Below are 13,788 nucleotides of genomic sequence, written 5' to 3' on the forward strand. Positions count from 1 at the left end.
TTATTTTCATTATTAAGGCATATAAGTTATTATAAAGTCATATCAGGAAGTGGTGGGGCTCCTCCTAGATCAGTGCATGAGGTTTGCTTTTGGGGTGCATAGGGGAACATGTGAAGTCAGCCATTGAACACAAGGATTCCACAGGCAAAACATGTGCTCTAGCTATTGGAACTATCTCTTGAACTCTTCAGGACTATTATTTATTTAAAAATTTAAATTAATTTATTTAAGCACCAAGGTTACAAACATGTTCGTAGTTGTGTTTCAGTCATAAAATGTACACCCCCCTTCACCAGTGCAATTTTCCAGCCAACAGTGTTCTCCATTTTCCTCCTCTCCCATCCCTTGCCTGTCTTTGGGACAGCCATTCTCTCTCTCTCTCTCTCTCTCTCTCTCTTTCTCTCTCTTTCTCTCTCTCTCTCTCTCTCTCTCTCTCTCTCTCATTGTCATGGTAGATGAAAGTGTAGCTATTTCTCTAACTGAACTCATCACTCTTTGTGGTAAGCTTCATATCATGGGGCCGGAGATATTGCATGAAGGTAGAGCCTTTACCTTGCATGCAGAAAGTTGGTTGTTCAAATCCCGGCATCCCATATGGTCCCCCGAGCCTGCCAGGAGTGATTTCTGCACATAGAGCCAGGAGTAACCCCTGAGCGTTGCCGGGTGTGACTCAAAAACCAAAAAAAAAAAAAAGAATAATAAGCTTCATATCATGGGCTGGCCTTTCTGGCCCTCATCTCTATTGTCTCTGGGTATTATTGTCACGCTCTCTTTTATTTTTTCTTAAATCCCACAGATGAATGAGACTATTCTATGTATATCTCTCTCCCTCTGACTCATTTCACTCAGCATAATAGTCTCTATGTCCATTCTTGTATAGGCAAATTTCATGACTTTGTTTTTCCTAACAGCTTTATGCATTAAGCAGTCTCTTTTTAAATTAAAATTTTAATTTTTAAAAATAAAATAAATTATTGAATTGAATAACTGTAAGATAAATTGTTACAAAATTATTCATGATTGAGTTTCAGTAGTGCATTTATAACTCCCATCTCTTAACCAGTGCAAATTTCCCACCACTAAAGCCCTATTTCCCTTCCCCCTTTCCTTCTGCTTTCTCCCCTGCTTGCCTCTATAGCAGACAATTTTTCTCTCTGTCTTTTTCCTTTTTTCTTTTAGGCACCATAGTTTTCAATATTGCTACTGAAGGGGTATCATGCATTATCACTTTACCTCCTTTCAACACTCAGTTCTTTTCCAGAGAGATCATTTCCAACTATCATTGTCATGATCATCACTTCTCTATCCTAACTGCACTCCTCTGATGTTTGTGGCAAGCTTCCTACCACACACTGGTCTTCCTGACCCTTGTCTCTGTTGTCTTAGGAATTATAACCATATAACTTGGGAATTAATATCCCACAAATAAGTGCATTCTATGTCTATTCTCCTTCTGCTTATTTCACTCAGCAGACTACTCCCCATTACCATTCATGTCTAAGCATATCTCATGACTTCATTTTTAATAGCTTTATGCACTCTTTATATTTTCTTTTATGGAAAAAATATACATGACATATAATTTACTTTTTAAACCATTTTTGAGTACACATGTAAGTGTATATTTTGATGGCATCAATCTAAAGGCATCATCAAGCCTTTAGAGTGCTGTATATTATCTTTCAATTGTGAGACCACTCACAGCATTATTTTACGCATTTTGTGCATATGGAGCCTATAGAACAAATGTATTGGACATAGGACTTGTGCATCTTACCTGGGGCTTGGTCTCATCTTTATCCTTATAGAAGAAAAGTTGGTCCCCACTCAGCACGAACCAGCGCTGCTGCCAGTTCTTCATGATGCTCCGCTGCTTCTTCAGCCAGCCTGCCTTTAGTACGGGGCCAAGCCTTTGTGGACAAGGTGGCCTTCCAGGGCTCTGGCTCTGGTCCCCCATCACCAGACTTTTGGAGCGAGCTGGAATCCAAGAACACACATAGTAAGCATGGAGGATGGCATGTCTGAAGTTAGTCTCCGTCTCATGCTGACACCTGTGGTGAACTCATGAAAGCTTAGGTCCACAGACATGACCATACTGGATCTATATCCCTTTCTGGTCCAAATGAGCATGGGCTGGAGTGTCTCAGCAATATTCAGTCATATGTCTATCAGGTGCACAGCCTACTAGCTAGTCAGTTTCTGCTATGTCATGTGATAAAAAGAATTGGAAATTTATGACCACAGGAGAGCCAGGATAGGCATCATCTCCTTTCTCAGTCACTCTGAACACCTCCTTTAAGCCCCTGATCCCCTCAAATATTCACTGCATACAGGATGAATTCTACTTGCCCTTGCATTGACCTAGAGAGTCTACTTTTATACTCCACTTTTATGTAAGGGGGTCTTGTTTCCCAAGCACATTAATTCATATCAGATAAAAACCTACTTCCTTCCTATTTTTCTGGGACTGTTCATTATTCCTATGAAGTACCCAAGAATCCCCTGTGGCTGGTACTTGTTCATCTTCCCAATATTAAGGATAATAGATGGGGTGAGCTATATTATAGCTGGTAGAGCTCTTACCTTGCAGTAAAAATAAAATCCTTGACCTGGATTTTATCCCTGGTATCACATATAGCTCCCTCAGCTCTTCCAGAAGTGGTCATTGAGCAGAGCCAGGAGTAACACCTGAGAACCTCCAGGTGCAGCTCTAACATCAAACCAAACAAACTATAACTGAACTTCTCCTAAGTATCTAAAGCATCTGCTTGCTTTCTTTGCCTATGTATCTGACAAATCCTCATAAGCAGAACTGACTAGAGATAGGAGTGCCACAGGGTCATGGTAGGTCATTGGCTTCTTCAGGCATGCCTCTCTTCTTAAGAGTCTTCCCCAGAGCAGTTTTCCTTCTGTAACTCTTGAAGGCTGTGTAAGTTCATCGCTACAAATCCCTGTCTCCTGTCCTCTTCCTTGCATTCTCAGTAGAAATGCTCTGTCCAGTGAGGTGAGCCACTTCAGCAAGTAGGTGAAAATTGTGCCTGAGATGACCCAGTAGCATTAGGATCTTTTATTTCAAAGAGGAAACTGGCCCTCTATTCCTCTCCTCCTTACACTGTCTAGGGCTTTGAGTAGGCCAGATTCAATTGACACTGGTAATTTTCTCAAAATCTGAAGATGGGCTTACCTCTCATATGTACACTCTGGAAACATTTCATGGAATGTCTAGCATCATTGCTTCTGTCTCTTGTCTTCTTTTATAAGATTTAAAGCATTCTAATTTGATGAGGTCATGACTCTGTTAGGACTAGAAATGCACCTGGTCTTTCTGTGAAGGGCCAGTGCATGACAGGAAGTCAGCAAAGCTTGGTGACTTGTTAGCACAACCCCATGATACAGAGGAAGAGGAATCAAGCAAAACAAATCCTGCTCTAGTCCGCATCTAAGGTCTAGTGAGATGCTGCCTGTCCAAGCATGTCTGCCCAGAAAGAAGGAGCATTCAAATGGGACATGGATGCTGGACTTTACAGAAAGTTGGCACTCTTGGGCAATACATAGATAAGCACAAGTGTGCCTGATTGGCAATTTTCCCATGACCTGACAAAGAAGCAGGGAAACTTTCTGTTCTGATCCCTGAACCTTAGCTAGGCACGAGTCTTCCTGAGGGTTGAAGCTAAGAGGGAGCAGAGTAGGTTCACACTGAGATAGATTTGTTAGCTCATGCGGTGTTCCAGAAGAGCTTGTCTACCTTGCTCTGGCTCCTGCTCTCTTTTGTTGAGCAGGAAGGTGCTGCCCAAAGATGCTCCTTAGGCCACAGAGATACAATGAGGCCAATTGAGCGTCTTGAAAGGGAAATAATCATTGGGATGATTTATTCATCACCATTGTTTCTGCCCTTCCTTGGATCAAGGTGTCTAGTTCTGTAAATATTTAAACTGAGTCAAATAGTTCTTACTTGGGAAGAGACCAGAAATGTGAGCATTTCTAGGGGAGATGACAGGAGTGGCTCCCTCAGCAAGCTCATGCCCACTGGGAGAAGAGAATGGTACTTTTTTGTCCTCCTTACAAACCCTTCTTTGAGGGTCACTTTCCCTCAAGAACACATTTATTTATTCACTCATTCCCTTGTTGTTGTTGTTGTTGTTGTTGTTGTTTTTGGTATTTTTTTGTTTTTGGGCAACACCTGTTGACGCTCAGGTGTTACTCCTGCCTATGCACTCAGAAGTTGCTCCTGGCTTGGGGGAACCATATGGGACCCTGGGGGATCTAACTGTGGTCCATCCTTGCAAGGCAGATGCCTTACATCTAGTGCCACCGCTCAAGCCCCTCACTTTCTTGTTTGTGCCTTTTGCTTCTATGCCACTCATCCAGGAACAGAGAGAAACCCCACACTGTTTTTAAGAACCCATCTGGCAGATGAGGCTCCACATAAAGAGAAGTCCAGGGAAAGGTCAGGCCTCTTCCAGAGAATGGCCTAGAGCCACTGGAGAAGGGAGCACTTGGGCTGGAGACCTTAACCTGGTCTCTGTCCAGGGCAGTGGCTCTGCTTTAGTAGGAAGGATCTAGGAAGGTACCACTACTTCCCTGCCCAATCAGCCCATGTGCTAGCTTGCTGCTATCCTTTCTTCCTTCACTTTTCAGTTCCTCTTATTTCCTAACACTCTAGATTTTTATTCTTGCCTAAAATTATTCTCATCAAGTCCAAAAGGGCCAATTTTCCCTCCAACCAACCCACCTACTCTCCTTCGTTGCTGTGAAGATCAGGGTCCCCCTTCCACACACAGTAGTGGTGCTTGCATACAGATCTGTATATCTGAGGTTCTATCATTTATTTATGGGCACATACATTTTGGTTAGAGTAACACTCATGATTTCCAATGCTCATATGACTGCTTGCTGGGGTTTCACTTTGCCCCTCAGAGCTTGTGCATCTATTTTTCAGTTGTGTAGCTCTCCAGGTGGAACCAACTTATTATTATTTTGTTGTCATTTTTTAGGACATTCTGACTGTGTTCAAGGCTTCCATCTGGCTCTGTGCTCACAGATCACTTTTGGTAGGACTCAGGGGACCATATGGGCTATCTTTATAGCCTTATAAATCATATATATTTTTTAAGTTCTTCCTTCCTCTTGCTCTGCAGAGCTCAGCTGCCTGCACCTGTACCTATATTTCTTACCATCTGTTCTTGCCTGACCTCTCTTCTTCCTAAAGTTCTGATATGCAGTAACTATCCCAGCTGCCTTCCTCTCTGTTTTGAGTCCTAGATCTTTATTTCTGTCAGATATTAGTTTGGAATTCAGGCTCACTCATCATGTCATCTGTGGGAGATTTCATAGCATCATTCATAATTTCCCTCAGGCCATGTCCCATCCTTGGTATGACTCCCAAACCAAACTGATTCCTCCTGCTCTTCCTGGACATGGAAGGCACAAAGATAGTTTAGATTTCTTTGGACAAATATCTTCCCTCAGACTCATAGTTTCCAGATACTGAAGAATCTCTCTCTACACTTTTAATTTTTATCTATCATTTTAAAGTTTTACTGTCTTCTTGATTCATTGCCTACATTATTTTCTCTCCAAAAGAATATAATGTGCAACCATCAACAAAATTGTTCTAAACATAGATTGAATTATTTTAATCCCTTTATCAGAAGCAGTTTTGATATTAACTAATAATATGCAGCATAAAATCATACCACAGCTTGCTAGTCATACTCATTTCCCTGGACAGCACCTCCCCATTTCCATGGAGAAGGTGTGCAGAAGGTGTTCATTCATCACTATGTAGATGGACTAAATGAAGACTTTTGCAGAAAGAATTGGAAGGAGACCAGATAATTCCAATCATCATTATCCTGAGCTGTAGTCTCACCAATGTTTCATCAAAATGCCCTTCTATTCATCCTCACTGTCAAGATCTTATTTTCCTGTTGCAATACTGCCCTTGATGGGGTTGACTGATGGAGGGATGGAGGATAAGGCCTTTCTCCTCCAGCTCAGACCACACATCTGTTACCCTTTTCAGTCGGCGGTTCTGAAGTGAATGCAATGGGAAGAAAGCTAAAAGGCAGTCAGGCTTCTGAAGAAAACAGCTTTTATTCCATGGAAGAGGCTGAAGCCAAAAGGCCCCAGAATCAGCCCCAGGAAAAAAGCCCCCCGCCTTCCACAGACTATTGCTTTTATACCCCAGAATCAGGTACCACCCAATGGTGGGAGCAGAATCAGGTACCACCCTAGGGTGGGAGCAGAATGCCAGGGCACAATCACTGATCAGGGTAGGGTCAGTAACATAATAATCCAATTGAAATGTTTACATATACAACATTTTCCATTCAAGATATGACATTGAGACTAAAGGCATATTCAAGGAGGAAACAACACTCTCCAAACAAGTGGAAGCAGAGATAAACAGAAGGGACAATATTAAGCTGAGAAGCTTCTGCACCTTAAAGGAACTAGTGACTAAGATACAAAAATCCACCCATATAATGGGAGAAACTATTCATCCAATACCCATCAAACAAGGAGCTAATCTCCAAAATATACAAGGGTCTGACAGAACTTAATGAGAAAAAACATATAACCCCATCAAAAAATGAGTAGAAGAAATGAACAGACACAACCTCAAAGAAGAAATACAAATGGCCAAAAATACATATGAAAAAATGCTCCACATCACTAATCATTAGGGAAATGCAAGTCAAAACTCCAATGAGGTACCATCTCACACCACAGAGACTGGCATACTTCACAAAAAAACAAGAACAATCAGTGCTGGCAGGGATGTGGAGAGAAAGGAACTCTTATTCACTGCTAGTGGGAATGCTGTCTAGTCCAGCCTTTATGGAAAACAATATGGAGATTCCTCAAAAAACTGGAAATTGAACTCCCATATGATCCAGCTATTCTCTTCCTAGGAATATACCCAGGCACACAAAAATACAATTTAAAATCTTTTCCTCACACCTATATTCATTGCAGCACTATTTACGATAGCCAGACTCTGGAAACAACCAAGATGCCCTTCAACAGATGAATGGCTAAAGAAACTGGTACGTATACACAATAGAATATTATGCAGCTGTCAGGAGAGCTGAAGTCATAAAATTTTCCTATACGTGGATGTACATGGAATCTATTATGTTGAGTGAAATAAGTCAGAGGGAGAGAGATAGACACAGAATAGTCTCACTCATCTATGAGTTTTAAGAAAAATGAAAGACATTACTGAAATAAGGCCCAGAGACAATAGGTTAAGGGCTGGAAGGGCTGGAAGGACCGCTCACAATTTAAAACTCACCACAAAGAGTGGTGAACTCTTTAGGGAAATAAGTACACTAACAACTAGCATGACAATGTTAAGGAATGAGAAAAGTAGAATGCCTGTCACAAATACATGCAGGGTTGGGGGAGGAGGGGGGCATCGGTGGTGGGAATGTTGCACTAGTAAAGGAGGAGTATTCTGTTTATAACTGAAACCCAACTACAAACATGCTTGTAATCATGGCGCCTAAATAAAGATTTATGTTAAAAAAGAGCTTTGGTTTAATGTCATTTACACGTGGTATTCTAAGAGTTACTCCACTGAAATTAGATTCTTCATTTCAAATTATTTTGGAAGACTTCCCAAGCAATAATGCTCAGTAGGTCCAGGCCTATTGGTAATTCTTGGCAAATCAGAAGTTCAGGGCAAGGACATGAAAAACGTGATGCTGCTTGAGCCATGTAGTGCCAGGGATACACAAAACACACCCTCTAGTTCTCACAGGCCTCCAGGACTGCAGCTAGTGATGCTTGAAGGGAACATGTGGTGTGAAAGGCATGTACCCTAATTGCTGCACTATCTACTGCCTGTCTCATTTTGCTTTTATCTTTAGATAGTATGAACAAAGGTTTACCTTACATAGATAATAGGTAGCATTCTATAACATTAAACAGAGTCATTAGTACAGTGAAGTATCTATGTCTTCCCAAGAGGGACCCATCTCCTCCACAGGATCTCTGTTTATATCTGAGTATGTGATCATGCATACTTATGAGTGTATCTGTAAGGCAGTATGTATGTCTATGACTGTGTGAGCATGTGTGACTATGAATGTAAGTGTGTGCCTGCCAGTTTGTGCTTGCATGGATATCTTTGTAATTATGTGTTTTTTGCCAGTATATATGAATGCGCATGCATGAGTGTGCAAGGGTATTCTACACATATGCTTAGGACATGTGAGAAAATGAGTGCATGGCTATATGTATAGACAGGTCTCTATGTCTGTGAGTGTGTGAGAGATATTTTAGACTCATACTAAGCTTTCAGTTTGGGATATTGGTTTGGGTGGTTAGTTCTCAGGAGTGACATTCTAAGCCCATGGATTACAGACTCATTCCAGAGTCCCAGAATCTGGGGACGCTCACCCTGAAGTTGTTGAGAAACTGGTGTTGCTGAAGGAAGTGAGTCAAAAGAGAAAGGATAGTAGGTAGAGTGAGGAAGTGTAGAGAGAGTAGAGAGCAGGGAGCCACCCGAAAAGACATATTGGAGAAGGGAATGATGACTAGTGGTCTGTGGAATGGGAGAAGAATAGCCAAAACTTTTTTTTTAGTCCAATAACTTTATTCAATTAAAGTGCAATGAAATTTGTTGAATGCTCATGAGAAAAGGGGTATTTCGAACTCCCTGTCTTTCAGGTGCAGGATCAAATACAGAATGAATTCCTTCTGAATACTGTTCATCTCCCAGTTGGCCATGTCAATCTCTGCAGATTAGGGGAGATCCTCTCTTTATCTTGACATTCTCAGTGGTATCACTGGGATCATCCTTGAGGGTGCTGGTGTTTGAAGGAGATAAGGAGGTCCAGGGAAATAATGAATTCCACTTGTTAGATATTCTTAATTATCTTTGATATTTAAGGGGATATGTTCAGGAGGTAATTAGATGTGGACTCTGAAGTGTGTGGGAGACCTACACTATGGAGACAGTGAATAGAGATTGAAGCCAGCACCTAGAGTGTTCAATAACGTTGGTTGGTAGTAATGGGAGCTCACCAAGTATTTACACAATAGTTACCAGTGGGAAACCAACTCTGTTCTGTGGACTGGTAGTTAAAACTCACTGATGATATGCTTTACACCAAACACTGTTCTACATGAATGTTTCATTTCTTCCTTTCAATAAATACCATAATTTTTATTCACAGAAATGCAAGCCAAGTCTTGTAGACCCTAAGAAAACTTTTCTCAAGTCAGTGGTAGAGTCTGCTTATGAATCTGAGTTGTTTTACCTTCAGAGTCTGTGCACTTAACCTCATGAATAACACTTGCATTCAAACTTCTGTGTAAGGAAGAGAAGGACTGGTGTCAGAATTCCAAGGACTTGGGGCAGATGTTGGGAAGGAAGAGGAGAAGTCTTGTAAAGACTCTGAGAGGATACTCAGGAAGAGGAGAGCAAGGAGGCTGAGTGCATCCTTTGGAGACCCAAAACACTGTAAAGAAGGGGCAAAGCACACCAAGGGCAGAGAAAGAGTTAAGTTTGCTGTCAGAGTGGAGAGATGGGGCAGGAACCACTGTTGAGAGATAATTAAGGGGGTGGGTGGAGAGAGAGTGCAGGCAAAGACTGTATATAAACCCTCCTGGAAAATTCCCTGCCCAGAATGAGGCAGAAGGAGAACTATATCTAAAAGGACAGTGGAATAGGTGGGCAGGTACTCTTAATTGGGATGAAGGGCCTGAACTTGTTTTTAATATAAAAGGGAGAGGCCTTTTGATAAGGAGAGCACTGTAGGAATAATCAGTGAGGAAAAGTGAGAGAGGGTTAAAGGGTCCCAGAAATGCTTGCAAAGCAAGTCTTTTCACTTCTGTACTATCTCTGGTCCTGGTGTTTTATTTATTTATTTTTTTTTAAAGATTGGTGATCTCCTGTGTAGGCAGCATGCAAATCACTCTATAGAGGCTTAGCTTTATTTTATAAATAAAATCATGCATATTCTTCAAACTAGCAATTGCTTCTCATTTTTTTCCTACAGAAATACCCGCAGGACATAGTAGTTATATATAAGAATGACTCTTGGGCACTCTGTGATGATCCTGTGGTGTGGTGTGGTGTGGTGTGGTGTGGTGTGGTGTGGTGTGGGTGATCCTACACACAAAATGAGAGAACCCCAAATGGTCAACTATAAACAAATGCCTGCAGAATATAGGGTACTTTTCAGAAGTTCAACATACATACAAACTCATGCAATGAGTTCCCTTTTCAACATAGCTCTTCCTACAGGTCCTTTCATATTCTCTGAAATGTTTTTTGCTATTTGATAGCAGTAAAGCATACATAACATTAAATTTAATTTTTAACCAATTATTTTTGTTTTAAGACCACACTCAGTGATGTTCAAGGGTTATTCCTGCCTTTGGTGGTGATGGGGGGGGGATCATGCAGGATTCTGGGATTGAATCAGGTCAGCTGCATGTAAGGCAAACATCCCACTTTCTATATTATCATTCTGGCCCCACCTGTTAACCACATTACGTTGAACAATTCAGTAGCTTAAAGTTCATTTACATTGCTTTGTAATCATCACTGCCATTCACTGCTAATACCTAATTCATCCTCAATAGCTTCCCTTCTATTAGTTCCACCAAAACAGCAGCTCTTATCAAGGGCAACAATAAGGCTCACGTTGCCAATGCTCACATTCTCAGCACTCAAGCTGGTTGATCTTCTGGGTCATTTCTAACGTAGGTCCTACAGCACTCTTTCCTTTCCCCCACTTCAGAGGCTGCCACTCTCAGTGTATTCCTATTCCCTATCTTTGACATCTAGTGGGCAGGGATTGTGCTTGGACTCTAGCTATATCCATCTTCACTGCCTTTGTGATATGCTCTGTCTCATGGGTTTAAACACCATCAATGTACAAGGTTCAACACATCCATGACACTGAATATCTCCAATGCCATGTGTCAATAGTAGAACTTCTGTCTTTCCCTATCCTGTCATCTCCTCTCAGAGTGTGTTCTCATCCATGAAAACATCCATGGCCTCAACCTTTAACCACTGCTGTAGCTTCTACTCCAGGATACTGCTCTTCCACTGCCCCACTATTATTTCTTAAGAAAGCATGATGTGTTTTTCAAGATACTATTTAGATCTGTTGCTCCCTAGGAAGACAATGGAAGTCACCCCTCTCACTCAGGGTAAAAGCTGAAGCCACTGTTCCAGGTTACAGGGATCCTTGACACTTGACCACTACACCTCTAAGACCTGCAGTGATTTCCTTGTCTTCACTACACTGGCCTCTGCTATTCCTCAAGCTGTCCCCATGGTTCTGCTACTCAATGTCCCTTGTCTCTGTCAGGTATTTCTTAATCACTCATAAGCAATGAACCCCCAATCCTCCCTTCCCTTCTTTCAGACTGCTAGCATTTATTTTGATTCTAGTATAGTGATGGATGAAAACAAGTTAAAGAGAAATACACATAGTGTAAAATCCAGATCAGAAAAGAAGAAAAACAAAATGCATGTCTGGTGGTCATGTGCATTCTTAGAATGAATCAGTCCTATAGAGAGTCTGAGATGAAGAGCATAGAACAGAAGTGTTCTGATACATAGAATAAATGTGTGCTATGTATGCAAAATGAAATCAAGACTTTTAAATGAGTATTTGGAATGGAGCCATATCCCTTAGGAGATGTAGAACAGTAATGAACAAAGCACTCGTTTGAGTATTCCTTGGGGGGTGTCTCAGGTAGCTGGGTTCCTCCTCGTAGCCTCCATTTTCTCCATCTATTCTATCTCACACTTAAGAGGACTCAGTGAAGGGGTGTAGATCACTCACCCATGCAGAGGTGCAAGAAAGGAGCACCTCCCAGCTATAAATGTCTAGAAATGACAGAGAGGATCTCTGCCATCCCCTTGGACCCCTTGTACTTGTTTTTGTGCCCCTCATCACAGCAGCCCTATGCCCTTGATCTTTTGTCTAAAAAGTGTCTGAAAGGTGTTGCAGTCTGGTTTCTTATCAGTACTGAGCACTGAATGGAGCTCCATGCAGCCTGGAAACCAGGTTGGAAACCACTTCCAGAGATGTGGAGGACAACTCACCTCTTTCAAAAAATTCTCCTGGGGTTCAGGATGAGACTCCCTTTATTGAGCTATGCATCCTAGCCTGGCTCTTCTCTTTTGTTCTCCCCATGCCCTATTCCCAGTGGTGTCCCCTTGGGGTATGTCTCTCTATTAAGTTACTGCACAAGAAACCTTATCTCAGGGTCTATTTAAGAGAACTCCAACTGACATGCATCATTATTGTCAGGTCATTCCAAAAGGCTGATGACAGTCTGTGCCTTGAGTAGCTGCTGGAAGTCTGACTCAACACTCTCAGTTCTGCAGCCCTACATCTGGGTGGGGGAATCTGCTTCTACCTACAGCTCTGTAAGTGCAACCCTGAGAGCATGGAGGAGTGACTGTGCACCAGCTAAAACACAATTGATTTATGAAAGTCAATGGGATTTTAAAACCAGGCAGGGGGATGGGAGGGAGGGAAACAGCAAGATGCCTCTCAGAGTTGAATTGATTTAAAGGCTAAGAGAGAGGTGAGGTAATGGTAGGAGTACTCTGGAGGGAGCTAGGCAAGATGGTTTCATAAAGTTAATGCAATTTGCATCCAAGGGCAAGAAGGGTCTGGTCAGGCTCCTGACCTGTCCTGTCCTGAGAATACTGTGCAAGCATCCAGTGATTTATTGTAAGATGGCTCTTTGGTGCTCCTTTTTTATGATTATTATTTTAACGTGTTATTTAGCTTCTTTCTGGGTTCTATTGGGTTGTCTTCTTTACATGGTCCCCAGTGTAAGGGATCTTGGCAGCCCCAGTTGAAGGGGTCTGGGAGGATCTCCTCACATGGGGTTCACCTACAGGACCAGAAGGACAAGAAGTGTCACCTACTTTCCCACAAGTAAAACCATGCTGCTTCTAAAACAACACATCAAATATGGATATTTTGTCCATAGACGTTTTGAAGAAATCCATATAAGATATAGGGTTCTCCTATCATAACAATGTGAATGAATGAGAGAAGTAGAAAGCCTGTCTCGAGTGCAGGTGGGGGGTGGGGTGGGAAGGAGGGAAATTTGGGACATTGGTGATGGGAATGTTGCACTGGTGAAGGGGGGGGGGTGTTCTTTACATGACTGAAACTCACCTACAATTGTATTTGTAATCAAGGTCTTTAAGTAAAGATATTGATTAATAAAAAATGATATAGGGTTCTCTAAAGTTCATCCTATGGACATTTCTTGAATTAGCCTCCTGACTCAGCCAGTGTGGATCTTCTGTAGAGGGGTGTAGGAGTTAGAGTGACCTATAAGCTGCTTAGTATGTTGTTTTTTTAGTGTAGTATGCACTTCCAGATTCAAAAGGGGGTAGCAATCCTGTATCCTTGCCTCTAGTCTGATGGGCCTCCTGGGATCCACCCTGTGGTAACCATTGGATATGGAGATAAAAGGCACATGCTTGCCTCAGCTGAGGTCAAGATACATGGATATAAAGTACTGTTGCCATGGCAGGTCTTAAAAGGGAAGATGTAAAACAGCAAGGAATCAGGTTGGGAGGTCAGTGATGAGGCTGAACATAGATCCAAGAGCCATCAAAAGGGGTCTGGCTCTACCATCCCCAAAGAGACCATGTTGGCATATTGATGATTTTGAACTGAAGATGACTGAGAACAGCAGACAGAGAATGAATCTCTTTTCTTCTCACTTAGGCCAAAGAAATAAGAGCATTTTCCTAAAGGGGCTGCCCTTCAGGGTTAAGAT

The 13,788-nt window shown here is 41.9% G+C and overlaps 1 protein-coding gene across 2 annotated transcripts in view; it reads right to left on the reverse strand.

Moving 5' to 3' along the window:
* ARHGAP22 (Rho GTPase activating protein 22) overlaps positions 1-13,788 on the reverse strand; it is a 217,891-nt gene that overhangs the window by 153,535 nt on the left and 50,568 nt on the right. For both annotated transcript variants that reach the window (XM_049790658.1, XM_049790659.1), the window contains one exon: positions 1,778-1,977. In XM_049790658.1, the coding sequence (XP_049646615.1) occupies positions 1,778-1,977 (200 nt within the window). The remainder of the gene's footprint in view (positions 1-1,777; positions 1,978-13,788) is intronic.

The sequence above is a fragment of the Suncus etruscus genome, chromosome 17, assembly GCF_024139225.1.
Source record: "Suncus etruscus isolate mSunEtr1 chromosome 17, mSunEtr1.pri.cur, whole genome shotgun sequence".
NCBI classification, from domain to species: Eukaryota; Metazoa; Chordata; class Mammalia; order Eulipotyphla; family Soricidae; genus Suncus; species Suncus etruscus.